Source organism: Zonotrichia albicollis, chromosome 16 (genome assembly GCF_047830755.1).
Source record: "Zonotrichia albicollis isolate bZonAlb1 chromosome 16, bZonAlb1.hap1, whole genome shotgun sequence".
Taxonomy (NCBI): Eukaryota; Metazoa; Chordata; class Aves; order Passeriformes; family Passerellidae; genus Zonotrichia; species Zonotrichia albicollis.
Window position 1 is genome coordinate 15,676,037 of NC_133834.1, and position 23,682 is coordinate 15,699,718.

The 23,682-nt window shown below is 54.4% G+C and overlaps 1 protein-coding gene across 10 annotated transcripts in view; it reads left to right on the forward strand.

Moving 5' to 3' along the window:
- LOC102073378 (ankyrin repeat and fibronectin type-III domain-containing protein 1) overlaps window positions 1-23,682 on the forward strand; it is a 241,693-nt gene that overhangs the window by 155,676 nt on the left and 62,335 nt on the right. For 8 of the 10 annotated variants that reach the window (XM_074553160.1, XM_074553158.1, XM_074553159.1 and 5 more), the window contains one exon: window positions 12,579-12,619. In XM_074553160.1, the coding sequence (XP_074409261.1) occupies window positions 12,579-12,619 (41 nt within the window). Of the gene's footprint in view, window positions 1-11,339; window positions 11,555-12,578; window positions 12,620-23,682 lie in introns of those variants that run through there. The other 2 variants (XM_074553164.1, XM_074553162.1) reach the window with 2 other exon arrangements.

Consider the following 23,682-nt stretch of genomic DNA (forward strand, 5'->3'; position numbering starts at 1 on the left):
TTCATGTGAGGAACCAGCTGCTTGTGTGGTTTCAAACGTGACAACACATTCCTGGGGGCTCAGGAGTGTGTGGGCAGATTCAGGGTCACATCCTGCCTCCCCTGTTTGTGTCACTGGCCCCTTGCTGCTGTGCCCCAGCCCACACCAGGGCCATGTGCCCATGCTAACAACATTGCCAGTGCTGTGTTGCATCTGCAGAAATCCATGAAAAAGGAGGATTTTTATCCACCTCAGACCCAGGGCAGGGTAAGGGGAGCTTGAGGCTGCCCATGTGGAGTTTCCTGCATGGGGTCAGCACCCACATGTCAGGCTGGGACTGGAGCACCTCCACAGGGGTCAGGCTGAGAGCACCCTGCCTGATGCCAGCCCTGCCCTGAGGCATCCTCACTCCTCTGCTGCTCAGGACAGCCCGGGCAAGATGGGCTGAAAATTAATTTAAAAACCCCCAAGGAAGAGATGATTTCCTAGTGCCGGCCAAGAAACGTGACACTGAGCAAATAGTAGAAAATAAAACAAAAATAAAGTTCACATTGGATCTGGAAGCGGACATTTAATTTGCAGCATCGATGGTGTCTGCGTGCAGAAATCTCGATTTCAGCCGGGTCTCCCAAGGCAGAGGTGCCTGTAAATGATATTGCTGTGTGCACGTTCTGGAGCCCTGTGCCATGTCGTTAACAGAACGCTCCTTCTGGGAGTACATTCTTCCCTCATTTTCTATCCCCATACATTAAATTGATAGTTTGGGGGATTACTGCTCTTTCCAAGCTCACATGGGTGGAGTCCCCTTTATATGGCCATGCTGGTATGTAGTGAATTTGAATTGGCGCAGCAGAAAACTGGAAAATTTGGAACAGATAACTGTCTCCTATCTTTATATGGGAACATCAGAGTTCCTAGCTTTATTCTGGGGTTCTTGCCATTCCAAATATAATTTATTCTTTTATATAACTGTTTTCATATGATACACTCTGAAGAGCGGATAATGGTTTGGGGAGGATATAATCATTTTTTTCCCCCTCCAAGGCTGTCTTCCCAATTAATGAGATTGAGAACACGTTCCAAAAATCTATTTTTCCTCTCTGGGCTTTTTCTAATGTACTCAATTTATTCTGTAGTGTGTCTTGTGCGTCCTTTATGGAGTTTGATTCCTGAATGGTGGTGGTTGGCTGGCTGGAGCCTGTGTAAGTGCTCAGGGTATGGATGCAGTAGTGGGAGCAGTGAGGGGCTGCCTGTCCCTGTCCCTTTCCACTTGGGAAGGTGGACTTGGGGACATAGCAAGGCCATCATTGTCCCCACCTTACTGCTGACCTCAGTCTTCCTACCAGATGGGGTGACTTTGTGGGGATGGAGGGGTATCCTCATCCCCTGGCTCCTTCTTCCCCCCTGTCTAGATGAGAAATGTGTGGCCAGCACTGAACCAGTGCCTCCATCCCTCAGGAAAGGCTGTTCCAAGAGAAATCTGCAAAGCTCCAGGGGCTCTTTCTTCTTAAAGCCTCGCCTGTAACCAAAATAGATAAAGTTCTTGTAAGTTTTTCTGTGCTCACATTGATGATGCTCCCAAAAACCTGCGGCATATTATCCTAGAACCATGGAGTGGTTTGGAATGGAAGGGACTCGTCTTGAAGGGACCTTAAAGCTCATCTCATTCCACCCCCTGCCATGGGCAGGGGCACCTTCCAAGGTTCCTCCGAGCTCCATCCAACCTGGCACTTCCAGGGCTGGGGCAGCCACAGCTTCATATGAATTTCAGAGAGCTTGCTGCTCTGATAAGCGTTAGTTGATATGTTACAAGCCCTATTTAAACAAATACTTTTAACTTGAGAGTAAAAGTGAATTTCTCGATCTAGAGGAGTTTCCTTGGACAATTGATGGTGGCAAAGGAGTGCTCAGATGAGACCTTTCAGTGTTACCCAGGCAGTGAAGTGATTCCTGCTGTGTCTAAGCAGTGGATTTGTTCTGTATTGTGGAGCTCAGGTGCTCCTTCTGACTCACATCTGTCCCTGTCCTGACCAAATCATATTTTAGCTGCTGTTGCCTTGAGATAAAGCTGAGGCAGCACCCCAGGAGCAAATTGTAGCCCCCAGCTTGCCCAGCCCCATCAGCTCCCCAGGCACGAACTGTGCAGGAGGAGCAGCTTTCCCATGCATTGGGCTCAGTGCTGGCTACTGAGGAGGAAGAGGAGGACGATGAAGAGGCCAGCTGTGAGGAGCATCCTTGTTTTGTGGCAGGCATGTCATTCTGCAAACAGCCCTGCTCTTCCCCCAGGGCTAGGAGCAGTTAAGGTCATTCTGTGGTGGCAGCCACATTCCTGGGAGTGGAGATTCACTGATTGACACTGACTGAGTCAGATGCTGTGTGACCTTGGGGAGCCACTTTCAGGGCCAAAAGCACGAGAGAGCTGCTCTGCAATGGTGCTTTCAGCTCTGGGTGGGTGGTGTTGTCCAGAGAAGCCGTGGCTGCCCCTGGAGCCCTGGAAGTGTTCTAGGCCAGGTAGGACAGGACTTGGAGCAACTGGGATAGTGGAAGGTGTCCCTGCCCATGGCAGGGGGTGGGATGAGGTTTAATATCACTTCCAACCCATTCCAGCCATGTGGAATTCTGTGTCTTGTGCGAGGGCTGGGTTCTGTTCATGTCCCTGCAGGTGTCATGTGTGCTATGGGTGTTTATAACTCATGCTGGGTGACCAGCCAGGTCCCCTGGTCCTGCTCTGCTCAGATCCTCCCCATTTTCCACGTGTGTTACCCCAGGAGTGGTTGGATGGCAGAGGACACTTCCTGAGGGTGCTGTGCTTTGTTGGTCCTGGCTGTGCCCACTGAGATGACAGCATTGCTGCCTGTGGGGAGGTCTGTGGTACCAGGCTCCCCAGTGGGGCTGCAAACCCCGGGCAGTGGAGGTGGGTCCCACTCTGCTCCTCTTACATCTGTGCCTTGTCCCTCTCGAGGGGCTGAGGCTGCTGGAGGAGAGGGACATTCCCATGGCTTTGGTTTCCAGCAGATTGTGGGGGCTCCCCCAGACCCAGAGCTGGGGGTGCATGGAGGCAGCGGGAGAGCCAAGGGAGAGGCAGAGCTCTGTCCGAGGAGGGCTGGGGTGGCTGGAGGGACAGCAGGGATGGCGTGGGACCAGCAGCCTGGCTCTGCAGCAGGGTAGGGTCACAGTGGGGGTGTGGTGGCAACCCTGCTCCCTGCCCAGGTACCCCTGGGGTGGGCTCAGGGCCCTTGGACACCCCCTGACACATCTCTGGGGAACTCATCCTTGTGCTGCTCACCTGGGAGCCTCAGGGAAGGGGGACCTGAGCTGCAGCCCTGCATCCTCATCCTCTTTGTCAGAGGCTGCAGCAACAGGGGAGCAGCCACGGGAGGGGATGGGAGGGCAGGGAGGGGAAGGGAGGGATGGCAGGGCAGGGAGGGCAGGGAGGGCACCCTCATTTGCTCCCCACACTATAATTAGCTGGGCTGGAGGGCAGAGCTGCTGTCAGGCTGCTGACACCCAGGCAGGCTGCGGGCAGCAGGGCCGTGTGTGAAGTGCATGCTGCCCCACAGGGTGTGGTTAATTAGCTGCAGGTCCTGGGAGCTGAGGTTACTACTCAGATTTAGCTTCTTTTCCTGTTGTTGTTTTTTTTTTTTTTTTTTTTAACCAGTGATGAAAGATAGAAGTTCACCTATAAACCAGTATAAACATGTAGGAGGATGGAAGTGTTCAAGGCCAGGGTAGATAGGGCTTGGAGCAACCTGGTCTAGTGGAAGGTGTCCCTGCCCATGGCAGGGGGTGGAATAGGATGAACTTCAAGGTCTCTTCCAACCCAAACCAGTCTGGGATTTTATGACCTGGTGTGCCTAAAGATTAAAAAGTAACAAAACCATTTGTAAATACCAGGCAGCACATGAATGCAATTATGAGATCAGGAAGCTGACATCCCCAAAAGGAGGCAAAATAGAAAAACCACCAGGTTTTAGCAGGAACATAGGCCTGGCCACCTTCCCCTCCAGCACGTGCTGTGCTCAGGGCTTCCCTCTATAAATAGCAGCAAGTTCAGCTCCACAGCTCAGCCCTGATCCTGCAAACACTTAAGCCCAAGCACAGCTCCTTCCCGATGTGCTCCAAACTGCTGTAATAGTTTACAGGCTCTAATCACGAAAAAGAAGGAAAAATAAGGTGGAGAAGGGAAGTGTGCAGCCCACCAGGTACAGGCCATGGGTGACTGCAGCCTGTGCCTGCAGCTCCCTGGCACGTTCTGCCCCCTCTGTCCCTCTGCAGGGCTGGTGACTGACAGCACAGAGCCAGGGTGCCAGGCCTGTGCGTGCCTGTCCCCCTGGGGGCTGTGGAGGTGGCGGGTTTACAAGCTCCCCTGGTTTTGCCAGCAATTTGACAAGTTCTTCCATGCGGAGCAGCAGCAAGTGCAGGTCTGGCTGTGGCGGCCTGGCAGGGAGCTCCTTGCACAGGGAGGCTCCAGCACAGAGCCTGTGCGTGCCTGCGTGGCTGTCTGTGCATCAATGAACTCCTGCAGGCATGCAGCACTACAATAGCAGTGCACAAAACAAAGTTTCCTGGATGAGCTCTCAGTACAGAAATGCTTTGAAGCTTGGGTCAGCCGTAGCGTGGTGTGAGCTGCGAGGGGTTTGTGGGTGAGCTCCCCTTGGCACGGGGAGCGCGGCTGGGAGGAGGCTCAGCTGGGGAAAGCAGGGCTGGGAGATGCTGCAAGGGGTGGGAAGGCAAGGAGGGAGTGCAAAGGGGCTTGTTTAATGAGGGTGCTGGCAGATGCTCGTGAGCAGACTCGCTTTTCCTCCTGCAGGAAGGCAGGCTGGGGTGGGGTTGGTCCTCCCTTCGCGGCTGACGAGGAACCCCAAGTCACTGTGGGTCTGTGCTGCAGGCAGCCCAGTTTTGTGGGTGCAGTTGCTGAGGGAGGGGGGTGTGGGGTCCCTGGAGCCATGCTGGCATGGTTTGTGGAACCAGGGCTTGGCTCCTTCCTCTGCTTCAACACAGATCCCTGCTCCACTGTGCACTGCACCTGTAGGGGTGAGCTCCGAGCTGGAAGAGAAGAGGAAACAGAATTAATGATGTTGGGAAATTTGGCACTGTTCTGGTTGGCCTGGCCCTGAGGAGTGTACAACCTGCTGGCAGGGCCAGGCTGAGCTGCAGACATGCTCTGGAGTGAGGGGCTGGAGATGTGGCTGCTGTCCCAGAGAGCCCTTCTGATCACTGTCCTGGGGCTCAGGGAGAGGCTGGGTGGGGATCACAGAATCATGGAACACCTTGGAATGGACCCACAGGGATTGGACCCAGGTTGGACTTAAGAACTGGACCCAAGTCCAGCTGCTGGCCCTGCACAGACACCCCAACAATCCCACCCTGGGCATCCCTGGCAGTGCTGCCCAAACACTCCTGGAGCTCTGGCAGCCCCGGGGCTGTGCCCATTCCCTGGGGAGCCCGGGCAGTGCCAGCACCCTTTGGTGGTCACCCCATTTTCCAAAGAACCAGGTTCATATTTGTATTTCAGGACCTAGAAAAGCACCAAGGCCTCTCCTCCTGGGTCCCAGCTGTGAGGGTGGGTGACAGAAAGGCCCCTGCCCCTGAGCTGAGCTGAGCTGAGCAGGGTGGAGCTCACCTGCTCACACACCCTGCCACTGTGAGGGGCTGGGCTCGGGTTGGTGTCTGAGCAAGGCTGTGGCAGCAGGGGGACACAGAAACAGCCCCTGTTCCCCACAGGCTCTGTGGTGTCTTGGGCAGGTGCCTGGAGGGCCCCAGGAGCTCCCCAGCTCCCGAGTGTGGGTTTGCTGCTCTGCAGGGCCTTGCTTCTGTTCTCTGCATTGCCTCAGTGCACTGTGTGTGCATAGCCACATTCCCTCCTCCTTCCCCCCTCAGTGGTCCAAACCCTGTTTTCTCTGGTTTCCAGCTTGTTTTTCGCCTTCTATTGGACTCAAAGCCCAGCTGGATGTGCATCGCTGCCCCATGTGCATGCATGGGGTCAGGGCTGTCTGCAGGCCAGTGTGGGAGCTGGATCAGGCTCCTGCTCTGAGCTGGGATGAGGGAGCTGTGGAAGAATGAACATGCTGGAGCCATTGGCATCCTCCCTGGCTGGGTCTGGGGAGCATTGCCACCCCCTCCTCAGATCCTCTGCATTGGAGGCAGGAAGAGGCAGGGTCACGATGGTGAGAGGTTGGGGCTGAGGGCTCACACCCCTCCCTGTGCTCCCACGGGTGCTTTGGCCTTGCCAAAATCCCATCCTCTGACAAAGGCCCTTCTGTGATTGCCAGAGGGTTGTGTCCTCTTCCCTCATTTCCTTGAGCCAGCCATTCTCATCTGGGCAGCACTGCCTGCCCCACCTGACCCTTCCTCTGCCACCACATTTGTTGTGCTGGGTCACCCCAGTTCTCCATTCCTTGTGCTCCATACTTCAGCACACAGCAGGATCTGCTCTCCATCCAGGATGGCCTTTGGGAATCTGGGCTGCCCCCAGCTTGGTGGCCTGGAGCTCCCTCCAGGCTGGCACCCACACTGGAGGCAGGAGTTACCTCTGTGATTTTCAGCTCAGCAATCTGGTTCATCCAGCCTGAAATTCGAGTTTTAGGATTTGAGGGTTCATCTGGCCTCAGTGGGTGTTTTGGGGCTGCCTGGGGCTGTATTAGCTCGGGGCTGTTTGGGGAGTGCAGTGTTGGGGGCAGGTGGGGTGGGTCTGGAGCCCACAGAAGGGAGGCAGCATTGCAGCATTCCCAGAGCCCTCTGGCTCCCCAGCCAGCCCCTGCCATTGGGCTGGAGGGACAGGGGCTGCCTGGAGCACAGAGCCTGCCCCTGCTCCAGCCCTGGCTTGGGGGGATGCTGTGAGCTGGGCTGGGGGCTGCCATCTCCTTCCTCCTCCTCCTCCTCCTCCCAACCAACCACTCACATCCCAGGCTCTGAATTTTATTCCCCTTCCGACAGTCAGGCATCACCTACTGATTACTCATAACTGCAGCATGCTGCAGATACACAGAGCCTGGGGAATGGCTGTGCTGGGAGCAGAACCACCAGGATCCAGGTGACAGCCGGGAGGGATGGGGACAGGCTGTACAGCCATGGTCCCCAGCCCCTGCCCTGCCCTGGGGCCAAGCACCTCCTGCCTGTGCCCAAATCCCCCCGGGGTCTGCCCAGCCCAGCTCCAGGTGCAGCTCAGGGACACTGAGGTCCTGGCAGGGGACAGTGGCAGGGTGGCAGCACAGCCTGCAGCCAGCAATGGCTGGTGAGCTTGCTTTGCAGGATCCTCTTCTAGCATGGAAGAATCAGTCATCCCTCAGTTTTCCTCTGGTTTGTTTGTGTGGGCATTGATTACGCTGGGAGTTACTGAGCCAGATTTTATTGGAGTGACTGAGAAAGCTGCCACCTGTGAGCAGCCACCGGTCTTTGGGGATTATTTTGGTATAGCTGCTAAATAATTGCATGAGGCTTCTTCAGCCTTGCTAATAACTTTGTTCTCCCAGGGACACTGCCTAGAAAAAAAGATGAGCCAAGATTATGCTTGGCAACATTTATGGGAGGAAAAAGTACAACAGGATTTATGTCTGCTGGCAGGGAGAAATAAATAAAACAATACCTCTGTCTTAGCCCCTCCATGAACATCCTTGTTTCCAACCCCAGGTCTGTAATCTTCCTAGCATGGCTGAATTTTGAAATTCAGCACACTCCTTTAAGTCACTCATCATTTCTGTCTGCAGCATGTTGTGCTAATTCTGACTAGGGACCAGCAGGGCTGGCTGGGGAGATGAGCTGGCCTAGGGAATCTGGGCTGCTGTCTTACCTGCATTGTGGAACTCACAAAATTATTTAATTAGTGCCTGAAAAGTGAAATTGAACAAGCAAATTCAAGCATTCCTGTTGGCCCAGATTCATAGAATCAAGGAGTGGTTTGGGTCAGAAAGGACTTTAAAGCTCATTCTGTCCCACCCCTTGCCATGGGCACCTTCCACTATCCCAGGTTTCTCCAAACCCCATCCAACCTGGCCTTGGAGACTTCCAGGGATGTGCAGCGTCATCTGGGACAGCAGCCTTGTGTCCCCCCTTCCTCTCCTGGCCCTGCTGGGGCACTGGAGGGATGGAGCACATGCTCTGGGAAGTTTTGGGGGCTGCCCTGCCCAGTGCCTCATACCAGGGCAGCAGGGCTGCTCCTGCCCCCACAGGTGCCTCTGTGCTGCCCATGCCCACAGTCCCTCACCCCGGTGCCTCAGGACAAAAGGGAGGAGATGGATGCTGGCCTTGCTTGAGGTGTTTGTTTTAGAAAGACAAGCTGATGAAAATTATTTCATTAAGGGACTTAAAGTGTGCTTCCTCAGGCCTGAGTCATCAGTGGAGTGAGCAAGCAGGAGCAGCAGTGGGTCCCAGTGGAGGGTGACTCACGCTGCAGCGTGGGGCTCACAGGGCTCAGAGCTGGGTGATGCTCCTCTCCCTCTGTCTCAGCATGGCTGGGGCTCTCAGCACCCTGAGCAGCAGCAGGAGGTGTCTGGGGGGCTGTGAGGCTCCCAGATTGTTCTGGGAGCTGAGGCACACTGCAGCTGCACCTCTCTGCCATCCCCAGCTCTGCCTGCATGCACAGGAGCCACAAGCAGTCACTGCTCCAGGAGTCTGGAGACCATCCAGGAGCAGAGCATGCACACAGGCTGGCATTTGAGCTTTTGTTCTTTATTTGCATTGATAGAAGCCTGCAGATCCCCTCTCAGTCCAGGAGGAATTGATCTTTCCTCCCAGAAGGCACAGGAAAACACCAGGCCCCCTTCTGCTCCTCTGCCTCTTTCAGTTCCCAGGCTTCGGGAACAGGCAGGAAAAGAAAAGCCAATCCCGGTTCCCAGTAAGGTCAGGACCTGTCCCCTCTACACTGGTTTGTTTGGTGAGTGCTGTAAAACCTGCTGTATCCCTCCCCCTTGGAGGTGTTGGCACTGCTCAGGCCCAGTGACAGGACACTTTCCCTAAAGTCCAGGATGTGTGTTCCCTTTGCCTGACCCTGCTTCCCTACATCCCGCCCTTCCCTTGCCACTTCTCCCTTACCTCCCCCTCTTGTGGGTGGTACCTGGTGGCACCGAGGTGGCACTGGTGGCACTGTCCCAGCCCTGCTGCTGTCCCTTGTGTGTGACAGCACAGCAGGCAGTGCCCATGGCAGTCCTGCCCACAGCCTCCCCCATTCCCTGCGTGATCCCTCATTAACCTCTTCATTAACCAATCCCCTGATGAGGAGGATCTTCCCAGGCAGGGCTCTGAGCTCTCTCAGGGCTCTGGTTCCTACCAGGATGTTGTGCTGTCCCTGCCCATGGAAAGGCTCCAGCAAGTTCTGCTCCATTCCCTGGTGGTTCTTGTGCCTTCCTGGACACTCTCCCGGAGCCCTCTGCATCCATGGCCACCTTGCTTGGGAGAGAGAAATGCAGCATGGTGGGATTGACCTGTGCAGCTCCACCTGCCTATTGGGCACGGTCCTGTTCTCTTCTGGAAAGAGGGTGAGGGGGCAAAGGGCTGTGCCTGAGCAATGTGGGGAAACTGGGACACAAAGTGGGAAGAAATGGCCGGAGGGCAGACTTTGGGGTGGTGGTACAGCCACCAGCTGAGTCAGAGCTCCTGGTCTTCCTCAGGGCCCAATTCCTTGGACATGTTGCTGAAATTCTGCCTTTCTTCCTTATTTGCTACTTTCTTCATGAGCATTAAATTTGTAATTTTGGCTCATCATTGCTGTAACCACTGCCCAGTTTATTGGTGGGGTTCTTTAATCTCTCTGCATAGTTCCTCATTGTTTTATCTCAGATATCTAAAATCTTAGTTTTCCACTGGCTGTGGCATTGATGGGAGCTTTTTCCGTGGACATCTCCACTGTGGCTGGGTGGAGGGTCTGGCTATGTGAGGTGCAGGTTGTCCAGATTTGTTTCAATGGCATTGAAAACAGTGTTTGTGGGTGATTTCTCCTTAAGAATCAGCAGTTCTCTGTGATCCCCACTAGCACAGAGAGAGCAGGAGGAACTGAATTTGTTGTGGCTGATGAACTTCATTGAAACCAATCCATCCTCCCCTGACACTTTGGGTTTTGGGTGCAAGTTTAAGCAAGTAAGGAAATATCATATGGGAATGCTGTGCTGGAAGGGGTGGAGCTGTTCCTGAGTGTGCTCTGGGCTTGCAGGACAGCTCCCATGGCTCAGGTGCCATCACTCACCCTCAGCAGTTACTGCTCTGCTCATTTTTCTGCTACCTCAGGAATGCACAGAGTGCATTGGGAGATCTGGGGATCTCCTGGAGATCTCTCAGCCCAACCCCTGCTCAGTGCAGGATCACCTACCCTGGATTATCCTGGACCATGTCCAGTGGGTGTTGGATGTCTCCAAGGACAGAGAATCCAGCACCTATCTGGGCAGGTTGTGCCAGTGTTGGATCAGCCCAGTTTGGTGTCCGGCCATTGATTTGTGGGCTTTGCTGCAGCTCCGTGCTGCTGTGGGGTCAGAGGAGCAGCAGGGACAGCCAGGGCTGTCCCCAATCCACCCAGCGGGGCTGCTCAGAGCTCTTGCATGTTGACAGTCAGCACCAGGGCAGGTGACATCTTAGAAACACGGAACCAGAAAATCTCCTGAGGTGGAAGGGGCCCACAAAGATCATCCAGTCCAACTCCTGGCCCTGCACAGACACCCCAACAATCCCACCCTGTGCACCCCTGAGATCATTGGCCAAGCTCTCCTGGAGCTCTGGCAGCCCCGGAGCTGTGCCCATTCCCTGGGGAGCCTGGGCAGTGCCAGCACCCTCTGGGGGAAGAGCTTTTCCTGATATCCAACCCAAACCTGCCCTGACACAGCTCCAGCCCTTCCCAATGAGCTTCTCACCCCAAATGGAAGCTGCTCCTCGTGTGCTGCCAGCTCTGCCTGCAGGCCTCTGTGTGTCCTGGGCTGAGCCCCAGGATGTCACACACAGACTGTCATACCCTGTGTGCCCTGGCTGAGCCTCAGGATGTCACACACAGACTGTTGTACCCTGTGTGTCCTGGGCTGAGCCCCAGGATGTCACACACAGACTGTTGTACCCTGTGTGCCCTGGGGCAGCTGCAGCCTCCCCACTGCCCCGGTGACCACCCAACATCTCCATGCCATGGAGAGGGTCACCCACCCCAGAACCGCATCCCCATCTTGCTGGAGTGGCCAGAGCTCCCTTTTGGTTATGTTTTGGTGACAGTGGATCCCTGTCTGTTTAAAAGCTGGGGTCCTCCTCTCCCTGCTGGCTTTGGTGGGAGCTCTCTGTGGCTTTGGCTGGCAAGGGGAAGCTTTGGGATCGCTCTTTGGGCCTGATTAGCATTCGGCCCTGCTGCTCCCACTGTTTGGAGTTGGAGCTCGCCATTGCCTGGCAACCACAGAGCAAAACTCCAGCAGCAGCCCCGAGCCCCGGCGGCTCCTGCGAGAGGCACCGGCACCGACAGGCGGGGACAGGGACAGGAGCTGGGCCACCCTGCACTGCTGCCCCCTGCCCTCCACCCCACAGGGTGCACAGACAAGGATCAGCCCCAGGACGAGGAGGAGGAGGAGGAGGAGAAAGAGGGCTGTGGCGGTGCAGAAGCTTTGGTGACAGCCAGGTCTGGTGGCTCTGTGTCTGTCTGTCCCGGTGCCGCCTGCCATGGGTGACAGCCAGGTCTGGTGGCTCTGTGTCTGTCTGTCCCGGTGCCGCCTGCCATGGCCATCCCCCAGCGCTGGGCACAGCTTGCCCTGCACACCCTCGGTGCAGCAGGTGCCATGCTGTGCTCTGGGAGCTCCTGCCATGCCCTGGGGCCTCGGGGCAGGGCCAGGCCCTGCTGTGGGTGCCTCTGGACAGGGTGTGATGGGGGAGTGGGAGTGGGGTGTGTGTGGGGTGCACGGCCCCATCCTCACAGCACAAGGAGCTGCGCACCTGCTCTGTGTGCCATGCACACACCTGGCCACGCACCCCAGCTGGGGTCTGTGCTGTGCCCAGAGCCCCCAGGGGCCCCGTAGGGAGGCTTGGCCTTACTGGGATCTCACAGGGAACCGTGGCACAGCCCATCTGTGGTGCTCTCTGACTTCTACTCCATCCATCATGCTGGGGAGGAGTTGGAGGGACAGGAACCTGAGCGAGCATCGGGGCTCTCTCTGCTTCCTATTTTGCATGTGCTTGAGGCCTGGTGTGGTTTTCCTGGCAGAAGAATTTTGTTGTCCTGTTCCCTGTGGGCCTGGGGCTCAGCCCCTGACCTGCCAGAGGGGGTTTGCAGTGGTGGTGGCTCAGCCCCTCCACCAAACCCTGCACTTTGTCCTCTTTCCAGCTGGGGGGACTTGACAGGCCTTGAGTCCCCTCAGACACCAGGTGCCACTTTTCTGCAGGACACACAGACATGCCAGAGTGCATTGAGTTCAGATCTAATGCATCCTTTCACCTCTAGCTTAACTCTCTATTTTTACATCTTTGATGCTGTGGGTACTGCCTATGGCTGGAGGGCCAAGCTGTCCTGTCCAGCCAGTACATTGAGACCCATTGGGCAGGAAAACAGCAGACATGTGCCTTTCAGTGCTTCCCCACACATCCTCATCAGTGACACTCACTTGGCAAAGGGTAAAAAAATAAATACATCTGTCTTTTGTGTCTTGCAGAGCCTGGGGTCGGCAGACAAGAAGAACTTTTACCAGCCAAAGTAAGTGCCAGTAGCAGTGGTGAGTAATTGCATGGAAATTCCCGGCTGGTCCACATTACCCAGCAGCTCCATGGCTTGCTAAGATTAGACATTTCAGTGTACAAGAATAGCTGCTGCAATTACACAAGTGAGGATAACAGGGGAAGGGCTGTCAGTCATGCTGGCTTCAGGGCATATGCAAATCCTTCCATCAGGTCAGAAGGAGCCATGACAGCTTGACTGAGCCTGGGGGACAGAGCCAGGAGAAGGGGGTGCACTGGTGACCTTTCCCACCTTGGGCTCCCTCTGCTCCTGGTTTGCACAGCTGAGCTGCCTTGGAGGATGGAAGGGTTTTGCTGTGTGTCACAGATCTCCCAGTGCATCCCCACAGCTGCTGGTGCCTTTGTCTCACCCGCTGTGCTTGGTGCAGCTCTGTGAGCTGCAGGGGGACAGGAGGCCAAGGGGGCTTTAGAGCTATGGACATGAGAAAGTTACTGCAAACCACTCCACCAGCACAGCAGTTGGCTGCTTGGTGTGTGGGTTAGGTACCAGAACCTCACCAGAGCATGGCACCTTCCAGGCTTGTGCTTGCTGGATGGACAGGTTTGCTCCCATCATCATTTGGGTAATGGCAAACTCTGTTAAAAGCCCTGCTGAGAGGTTGGGCTCTGCCCTGGCACTGCATTATGTGCTGTGCTGCTGAGCACATCACCTGTGGGACCTTGTGTTGCTCCTGCTTTGCTTGGGGCAGTGAAGGTCTGCAGGTTATCACCTTTCTTCTGAAAAAAACCAAACCAAAACACAAAGGTGCAATTGAAGCTGTGGGTCAGTGCTCTGATGGGCAGGATTATCAGGGGAGCTTGGCTTTGGACAATTCAGAAGGAATTGGGTTGAGGATTTCTCCTCCAAAGCTCACTGTCCTGCTCTTGCTCACTCTTTGCTGCTTTCCTGAGCATCCCAGTAGTGCAAGCAGCATCCTCGGTCTGAGCCAGGCTTGGTCTCAGGGGGAGCAGGTCCGGGGGTGCCAGCCTGTGCCAGGGAATGTTGTACAGAGCTGCCTGCTCTCTGTCTGTCCTGGGAGGGCAGGTGTGGGCTCTGTGCATGCTCTGCAGTTGTCTGCTGATTCCTCTTTATGCCACCAAGAGTTTTTAAAACTCACTGCTGGTTTCTAGGTCTGTACTGAGAATCTGATTTGAGGGAGCTTCTCTGCCTGCTCACCCCAAGGCAGTACAGCTCATCAGCTCTCCAAGACCTCAGGCAGATAAAGACTTCTGGAAACACAGAATATCTGTTTAATCTTGCATGGCTTTCTGGGAGATCAGAGGAATATCACAGGAGATTATGGAGTCATTGTGGATGCCACAACAACATGAGCACACATTTGGCAAAGAGCTCATGGTTGTGTTTGTGCGACCTCTCCCAACAGCTGTCCAAGATTTTGGTGCTCCTGAGTGTAAGCTGTGTTTGTGAGGAGTCTGGCAAGCAGGTTTAGACCAGATTGAAGCATCTCCCATGTCTCAGTTCCAGCTGAAGCTTTGGGGAGGTTTGAAGTAGGAGATTTGGAGGAAATCTTTAAAGAGCTCTTACTGTTCAGATTTCCTATAGTTTTCTGTGGTTTTGGTGGTTGGTACAACAATTTGTGGTGCTGCATTTATAACTAAGCTCCTCTGAGAAATGAGGATTGTTTCTCTACCTGGAATGGGAGAACATGGGCTTCCCATATCACTGCAGGTGTGGAGCTGCTGGGTCAGAGTGGGGTTGCTGGTGTTCTCGTAGATCCAGGATGGTTTATGGGAGTTTGTTTCTCTGTTCCACAAGGCCATGGGACCTCCATGGTTTGGCCCAGCAGCTGTGACTGGTCATAACACTGTGGCTTTGGTTAATGCCCATTCACACTCCTCAGTGGCTGTTTTGGGTTGTGATGGGTGAGTTTCTGGCCATGATGTGGCCTGGTACCACTGCCCCCATCCCATCTGGCTTGTTGATCCCCCAGCTGATGCCACACTGTGCCTGCTGAACCCATCTGCAAGGCTGGACCAGGTGCTCCCTATGGAGCCCTTCAGTTTCTGCCAGGGCTGGAGCTCATCCTCCTCAGCAGAGGGTTGCTAGAAAGTGCCAGAGCTTGGGTGGCCCTGCTGGGGATTGAGAGAGCTGAGCTCCTGTGCAGCAGCTCCTCAGCCCAGATCACAGCTCCCCAACCCTGGGCCAGCAGCCAGAGCATGGCAGGAGCTGAGCCCAGCTGTGGGAGCTCCTGGACACATCTGTGCAGTGAGAGAAGCCTGGCAGTGTGCAGCTGTCCTGCAGCTCCCATGTGCCACAGCAAGCTTGACTGTGCTTCTGCTTTTCCTTTGCCAGCTCCGAGGCATTGCCTCACCTGCCCCAAAGCCCTGTGGGAGCAGGGTCAGAGCCCTCCTGCTCGTGTGTCAGCGCTGGGGCTCTCCCACAGCAGGTGCTGGTCCTGAAAGCAGAAAAAGGAGACACCCATGCCAGAAATCTCAGCAGTGAGTCTGTCACTGCTTGTCCTGGGAGGGACTCCTGCTCCATTCCTGCGATGTTCAGCTCTCTCAAATCAGGTGCCCTCTTCCTCAATGGACACCAGATATTCCATCTGCTGAATTGCCTTGTGTCTCCTGGAGTGAGTCCTTTCCTTCCTTTGCTGCCTCTTCCCTTCAGAAATGGAAATGTGTCCTCCCCTCCCAGTTCCTGTCTGTCTCAGGCAGCAGGTGAGTGTTCCTGAGCTCCTGGAGCATCCCAGTGCTGATCTAGGGCATGGAGATGTGTCCATCCTCACCCATCAGCCTCTGATGGCCCTTCCCCACCTCCCAGTCCATCCATGAGGTTCAGATCTCCCCAGGATGCAGTGAAAGCACACAGGGAGCTGCAGTGCAGGTGGACCCCAGCAGAATGGAGCTGCTGCCTGCCCTGGGGGACACCCCTCTGCTTGCAAGGATTCAGTGGTGGTGCTATGGATGATCCTGTAAGAGCTGGCCCATGGCAGGAGCTGGTTCTCCTGGTCTCTGGTCTGGGAGGGAATGTTCCCTCTGCCATGGGAAATGGAGGGATGCAGCCTGAGCCTGAAATGATGAAGCATTAATCTTAAGAAAAGTTTCATCAGCTGAGAACTGAAAGGGGTAGAGACCAGCCAAGGAAGGACCAGCAGTGGCACATAAGGAACTCCTGTAGCTGGAATACCTGAGAGAGGAACCTGGCATGTTGGGAATGGCCACAAGTGCAGCTGGTAGCCAGCATGTGCACAGTATCCTCACCTGCACTGACTGCTCCAGCCATCCCACATGAACAGGTACAGGAGCCTTCCTGTGCTTCCAAAACAGTGTGTTCAGATGTCAGAGTGGTTTATCCTGACCAACTAAAAACTCTCATCTGATGCAGTTTGGGCCCATGGCAGGGCCTGGCTGCAACTCTGCTCTGCGTGGGATCTGACCAGAGTTTGCAGGGATGGGGTGGTATCAGCCCAGCCCCTGAGCTGCTCTCTCCTTTGCCACCCCACTTTTGGAAGGTGCTGATACAGCTGTAATGCTGTCAGAATAGCCAGGCTTCCAGAGGTCATTGCAGATTTCTAACACAGGGCCCTGACTTCTCTGTCAAGGCAGCAAGGAGCCATGGCTGAGGACCCAGGGGCAGGGACACCATGCTCAGAGACAGGAATAGGCTTTCCTGGGACAGGAGGTAATAACTCTCCTGGCAGGGCTGGGTGGAAGTCCCTTGACAGGAGCTGAAGTTATCTGGTGTGTTTGCTAATTGCCCCTGGCACGTATTTGCCTTTCAGTGTCAGGAACTAATTTTCTTTAAAGCAGAAAGAGATGGTGGTGGTAATGACACTCATAAACCCCTAGGAAATGCAGACTGAAGTACCTGGGCTTAATCAAGTGTCCCTGCTCTGCAGTGGGAGCTGCCCTCATTCCCCCTGTGCTGAGCTGCCAGGGACTGTGTGCCAGGCACTCTGAGGGGTCAGAGACACAGCTGCAGTGACAAAATGCTCTCCATGGATCCTGAACGCCTGTCCCCTGGTGTGGTGGCCCTGCAGAAGAGACTGGCTGGCTCAGAGCGTGCCCTGCAGCAGCAGGATCCCACAGAATGCCACAGGATCCCACAGGATCATCCCACAGCAGGATTCCACAGGATCCTACAGGATCCCACAGCAGGATCCCACAGGATCCCACAGCAGGATGTCACAATAGGATCCCACAGCAGGATCCCACAGCAGGATCCCACAGCAGGGTCCCTCAGCAGGATCCCACAGGATCATCCCACAGGATCCCACAGCAGGATCTCACAGCAGGATCCCACAGGATCCCACAGCCCTTTTGGGCAGCACCTCGTGGCTCTGGCTCCAGCTGGGATCAAAGGCTGCCCCCACCCTCTGTCCTTCAGGCTCAGAAGTGCAAACACGGGAGGAGCCTTTGAAAGCACCTCCCAGAAAGCAGCAGCTCCTGTTTGCTGTCTTAAAGTCATTACACAGAGCTGTCTCCACAGCTAATTCTTTGTCACCTGGCCCTTACAGCACAACATTTCATCTCCCAGACTCCAATCTTGCCATGCCAGCACTTCGATGAAAGTGTTTCCTTGCTGAATCATTATCTCGTAAAATGTTGGTGGTTTAAAGGCTCTAGAAATCAGTATTTATATTTTGGAAGCATTAAGGACCATCATAATGAGCGTGATGTGTTCCTAAGCCAGGTTCTCATTTCATTGCCTCCCTCCCTCAGACATTATTGCTGTAGGAATGATGACAATCACACACATGTAGAAGCGTTTGACTTCTGTGGTGGCTGAGAGGTGTTCAGCTGGGAGCTCAGGTTCCAAGTGCTGAACAGAGGGAGGAGACACTGATGGGAAGTGGGGAGATGGTGCCAGAGACACCAGGGAGCTGTGGGGTAGGAGAAGCAATGCCAAGACCACCTCTCCATAAAGGATACTCATGGGGATACTCAGTGATGCAAGAAACTGTCCCAAACCGCCTCTGCTGAGGTCTGGGTGAACACTGCTCTTGCTCATTTTCCTTTTGTTGGTTCTTGGGAGAGAGTGCCTGCCCTGGGCTCCTATGCCCTCTGGGCCTGCAGGACCATGGTGGGATGCTCTGCACACAGAATGGGCCCAGAGGAAGCCACCAAGATGCTTCCAGGGCTGGGCCCTCTGCTCTGGAGCCAGGCTGGGAGAGCTGAGGGTGTTCACCTGGAGAAGGAAAGGCTTCAGTGGTGCCTCATTTCAGTCTTCCAGAACTTAAAGGAGCTTATTAAAGAGAGGGAGAGTGTCTTGTTTACATGGACAGAGAGTGATAGGAAAAAGAGGAATGGTTTTAAAGTAAAAGAGAAGATATTTGAATTCGGTATTGGGGAGAAATTGTTCCCTGTGAGGGTGGGCAGGCCCTGGCACAGGGTGCCCAGAGCAGCTGGGGCTGCCCCTGGATCCCTGGCAGTGCCAAAGACCAGGCTGGATGGGGCTTGGAGCAACCTGGGACAGTGGAAGGTGCCTTGCCCATGGCAGGGGCTTGGAATGAGATGAGCTTTAAGGTCCCTTCCAACCCAAACTATTCTGGATCCACGGCTTTTCAGGACACAGATACCCTGGATGGCATCAGGACCCTTGATAACCAGAATTCAATATATTGGCCAAGAAAGGTTTGGACAAGGATTTGGTTTTAGTGGTCCCTGGAGCCCAGGGGGCAGCAGGAGGGGTTTCTGGGGCTGGCTGAACTCATTCCAGCCTGCACTGGATGCACAGGCCATGGGAGCACTGGACCAAGCCCAGGCCCTGTGCCTGCTCTCCCCTGGGAATGGCCCTCCTGCACCTGGCATAAAATAAAGTTTAGGCTTTCATTGTTTCTCTGCAGCTTTTAATGTGTTAAGTGAGGTTGCAGTGTAGGCTCTTACTGTGGCAGTTGTCATAGAAACTTGCAGGGCTTTCTTCCCTGATCCCCCAGCCCCTTTCTTTACACCAAAGCAGGGTTGAATTTTGTCCCCCCTGTAATTTCAATTCCATTCCAATTAAAAACCTGCCTGGGCCTGATTCCCTGTCTCCAGAACTGCCACAAAAGGACTCAAAGTCTTTCTGTCGTGCTTGCTGTTGTCCCAGCTGAAGGGTGTGTGTTCCCCTGCCCTGTGCACTTCCCTGAGGGGATTCTGTCCCATGAAATGCCAGCAGGGACTGGGGCTCAGCCCTTGTGCCCCTGCAGAGCCTCTGGGCAGCACAAGGCTCCTTGCTCACCATGGGATCCCTTGCTGCTTTTTCCAGGAGGAGGGAGCAGAGTGGGCACTGGGGCTGCCCAGGCCGCTGGTGGGGACATGAGGATGGCACTGCCTGCCCTGAGCCCGGGGCTGCCTTCCCCCTGCTGCTGCCAGCTCAGCACTCAGGCTGGCACAGGAGCCCTGCCACGACTGCAGCGCCTGGCATTAATCATGGGAAGGGAATTGAGCGTAGGAAGATGGGCATTTTTAACAAATAACCGAGCCTGCCGTCTCCCCTAAGCAAGAGAGCAAACTGTTTGCTGCAGTGAGTCAAGCCAGAGATGCTTCAGCCATGGGAGGTGCTGCTGCCGCCCACAGCAGCCGTCGGTCCCAAGGACAGCCGGGTGCAGAAGGGACAAGTGGGGAGAGGAGTTCCCTGAGCTGCTGCCAGCAGTCCCTGCTGGGCTTTCTTCCAGACACAGGGGTCCTTTCCCTCGTGCTTTGCTTCTGGCACAAGACTTGATGGGGACTCCTCAAAGGTACCTGGACTTGCAGCTCAGAATTTCTACTTTGAGGAGCTCAGTGCCCCCCAGCTCCAAATGGCTCCAAGGCCAGGACTGTCTCACAGGATCCCAGAATGGTTTGGGTTGGAAGGAACTTCAAAACATATCCAGTCCCACCTCTGCCATGGGCAGAGACACCTTTCACTGTCCCAGGTTGCTCCAAGCCCTGTCCAGCCTGGCCTTGGGCACTGTCAGGGATCCAGGGGCAGCCACAGCTGCTCTGGGCACCCTGTGCCAGGGCCTGCCCACCCTCACAGGGAACAATTCCTTCACAGCATTTACTCCAAATATGCTTTCTGTCAGTTTAAAGTCACTAAACAGCCCTTCTGAGCCTTTATCCTGTGCATGGCAGGAGCCAGCCCTGGAGCTCCAGTTGTCTGCTGGGATTCATTTGGGTGGGATTTAGGTCTGTTAGAGCCCTCCTTTGGCCTCCCATGTGCTGCAGGGATATGAATTGCCCAAAAGCTCCTGCAGAGGTTTTGGTTGCCTTCTGAGAGTTACCTAATTCTCCGAGCACCCCTGAGATGTATCTAATCCTGACCCAAAACTTGCTAGAATTTGCTGGGCTCTATTTCCCAGTCCCTGCCTCCTGCCACCTCTCACTCATAACAGCAGTTGGCACCACTCTGTTTTTTGATGGGTGGCAGATTTTTATCAATAAACTCAATATAGCTCAAATCTTTTTACAGCATAGTGTTTTCTCCAGCCACCAGATCAATTTTGTGACTCATCCCTCCAGGCTCTGCTATTTTAATGTCCCCTTTCAACACGGACACCTTAATTGCAGCAGTGGCAGTGGCAGTCCCAGCCGTGCAGTATGTGCAGCTCTCCTGCTCTCCCCTAAGAACTGCATCAGCTTTTTTCACCACAGCATCACATTAGAGCCTTGTGCTGGGCTGCTCACCCGTGGTGACCCCTGACCCTTTCTGGGGGCTCCCTCTTGTCTGGGGTCCAGTCCCTGTTCAGAAATACAGCCTGAAATCCCTTTCTGAAGTGTGTTAGCCCAGGCTGGGCTGCATTATCATGTACAGGGTTTGAATGGGCTCAGCATTACCAGGCATTTCCCTCTCTCCTCATCAATATTTACCATTCCATCAATCTTCCTGTCACCTGCTAATTTTTTGAGTGAGGATTTTGTATTTCCATGTGATCATCAATGGAAATATCGGCTGGTGTGTTCCCTGTGGAGCCTGGCTAACGATTCCCCATTGACACCTCCTGTGTGAGACCTGTCAGCCGCCTCTAAATCTATTTAAAGTGCTTGATTAGGGCAGCACAGCCCCATCTTCTGAGCTGAGAGTGTCAGGGAGCACTGGGAGCTCTGCCTGTGCAGCCAGGGTTCATTACAGTGACATCAGGCTCATTGGACAGGATCTCTTCCACCAAGACACACCGACTGACTTTAATTAGAACTTACATCCTTTAATTATTCCTTAATTTAATTCCAGATGAGCCCTGCCTTCTGGGTCCTGTATCAGGCTGACTGGTTGGTTGGTAACTAGGTCACCCTTACTGCCAGGTGGGAATGTTGGGGGGAAGGAGCCGTTTCCATCTGGATGTGGTAACCTGAACTTGGCTCAAAACAAGCAGCACTGCCCAGAAACCTCTCTCCAGCTTCTGGGTATGTGTTGGCTGTGCTGGCTGCTTGGTGCCATTTGGCCACATTTGAGACACATGGATGCTAATGATTCAGGAGAGCTTCATCTCTCCTAGGAATTAGTTTACTCACATTTTTTTTCCAAACATGGAATAAATATGGACGATGTTTTCCTTTTCTGCATCATTTGAGCAGTCCTACAGACTCTGCTTTAAAGCAGCCCCAGTGATCCTTAAAACCAGACCTACTGCTAGCCTTTGTTTGGCCCTCAATAGCAGATTTTCCATGTCCAGCCACACATTTTCCCTTTCTTTAGTTTCCCTAATAATTTTCCTATATATTGTAATATTTCATTTGTATTGAGTACCCTATTCTGCACTGCATGGCAGGAGGTTGGAAATAGATGGAACCCAAACCCTCCCCATGATTCCATGATTTTACTGCTGGCTCTGAGAGTCTCCCAGTGTGCTAACACATTATTCCTTATCCCTTGGGAACATGCCTGTAAGGCTGAGCCCCTGCAGCTGGCTTAGGTATGATGTGCTGTGCCTCGCCCCAGTCCTTGGTGAGAAGGTAAATACGAGTTTATTCAAGCACCAACTGCTAAAAGATCTGTAATTCCAAAGAAGAGCATATAATGGTGTGCAGTGCCCTCCCCTGCACTCCCTGGCACCCTCCCACGCAGGCTCTGCCGTCACCTTCAGCAGCTCCAGGGTGTTGAGCGCCTTCAGTTTCTGCTCGTGAGGGAAAATTGCCCTTTCCTCATTCTCCCTTCTCCACCTTGCCGCCTCACATCACCTCAAGAGCTTTGTCTGTCAGCACAGCACGAGCAGGGCTCTGATACAGTTGCTTGGAGCAGCCTCAGATTCATCTGGGTTTTTATTCATATACCACTGTGGTGTTTTCTCTCCATGCTCCCACCTGCAGGGCCACACTGACAGCTGGGCTGTGGCACTGGGGTATCACACAAGGGTTTGTGCTGGAAGGGACCTTAAGAATCATCTAGTTCTACCCCTCTGCCATGGCAGGGACACCTTCCACTGTCCCAGGCTGCTCCAAACCCCATTCTTGGAGCACTTCCATTGATCCAGGGGCAGTCTCAGGCTGTGTGAGCAATCAGCCAGATCCTGGAGCTCTTCCCCTGGGAGGGATCATCAGGCAGGGCTGGGCTGTGCTGGGCAGCCTGCAGGGCCATGGGAACAGTGCTGATCTGCTCAGGGAAAGTGTCACTGAGGGTGTAACAGGAGGGAGGGCTCTGTCTGTCCTGCATCCTGACAGAGCATGGAGGGGGATCCAGGGATTTCAGCTTCCCTGCAGCTTTCTGGCATTGGCAGACACAGCATTCAGGGTGTGGTGGCTGTGCACTGGGAAGGGATAAGGGTGAGGGTGCTTATTTGTCTCTTCAGGCTTGGGACATCATGTGAAATGGCATCACGACCAGCATTCTATCTGATTTATGGGGAAATGAATTCTTACCTCCCCATGGACTGCACAGGGAGTCTGGGCAGAGTGCAGAGCTCTGCCATCAGTGCTGCCTCTGGTGGCTTCAGCACATCCTGAATGTAGGATGAGCTGAGAAGAGTCACTGAAGAATCATGGAATCCCAGAATGGTTTGGGTTGGAAGGGACCTTAAAGCTCATCTTGTTCCACCCCTGCCATATCCAGGGACATCTCCCACTGTCCCAGGCTTCTCCCAGCCCTGTCCAGCCTGTTCTTGGGCACTGCCAGGGATCCAGGGGCAGCCACAGCTGCTCTGGGCACCCTGTGCCAGGGCATGGAGCAATGAATAATTGTATTTACACCTAAATTAAAGACTTGACTGAATCAAGCTGCGGACAGCCCTGGCAGGCTGACTTCAGGCAGACTTTGGAGCATTTTACTGAAGGATTGTGGGAGATCAGCTCAACCCCCAGACTACCTTGCCCCACGGCAAATGGAAGTGTGTGTGTTGCTTGCAGAAGAAAGGAGCTCTGGGACCTGCAAATTCCCATTTTTAGATTTGAAATAGAAAAACCTTCCCAGCAAATGCTTCAAGAACACCTCTGGAGCTGACAATTCTCAAGCAGGATCTGTTGGAGGTTTTCCTTTGCAGTTTGAGGTAGGAAGGAAAAAGCACCCAGGGAGAGAAAGCTCAGCTGCTCTCATTGTCCCCTCGGATGTCAGAAGTGCTTTGTTTTTCACAAGTGCTTATTATTCATGCAGTGTCTCAGCAGGCAGCTGGAACACAGCTCCAGCGTGGGGCTGCTCCTGGCGTGGGCTCTGCCATGGAGCTGTGCCGTGGCTTTGCCTCCTCCTGGGACATCCCACCAGAGCCGGCAGCGGTGCTTGGTGCCTGCCTTTGGCACCACTGCCAGGGGTGGCTGGGTCATCTTTTCCCCACGGTGTTCCTCTTTTGTCCCTCTCCATCCTAGGCCACCTCCTGGCAGATGTGGGGCTGGGTTGTGCTGTCCTGGGGGTGCTCCCAGCAGCAGTGCTCCCAAAGGAGGCACAGCAGCCTCCAGATGTGTCCAGGCAGGGTCCTCACTGCCTGCCTTGGCCCCCAGTTGTGCCAGACCCCTGTTGTGCAGTTTGTCCACTTGGCTTTGCCATTTCCATCCCAGCTGAATGGTTCTGAGGACTCTGCTTCTGAGCTTTTATCACGTTTCTCTGTTCTCTCACCTCCCCTAGGCTGGAGGGTGTTGCTGAAAACTCTGGTGTGAAGCAGAAAGCAGGCTCAGACTCCCAGCCAGTTTCCAGCC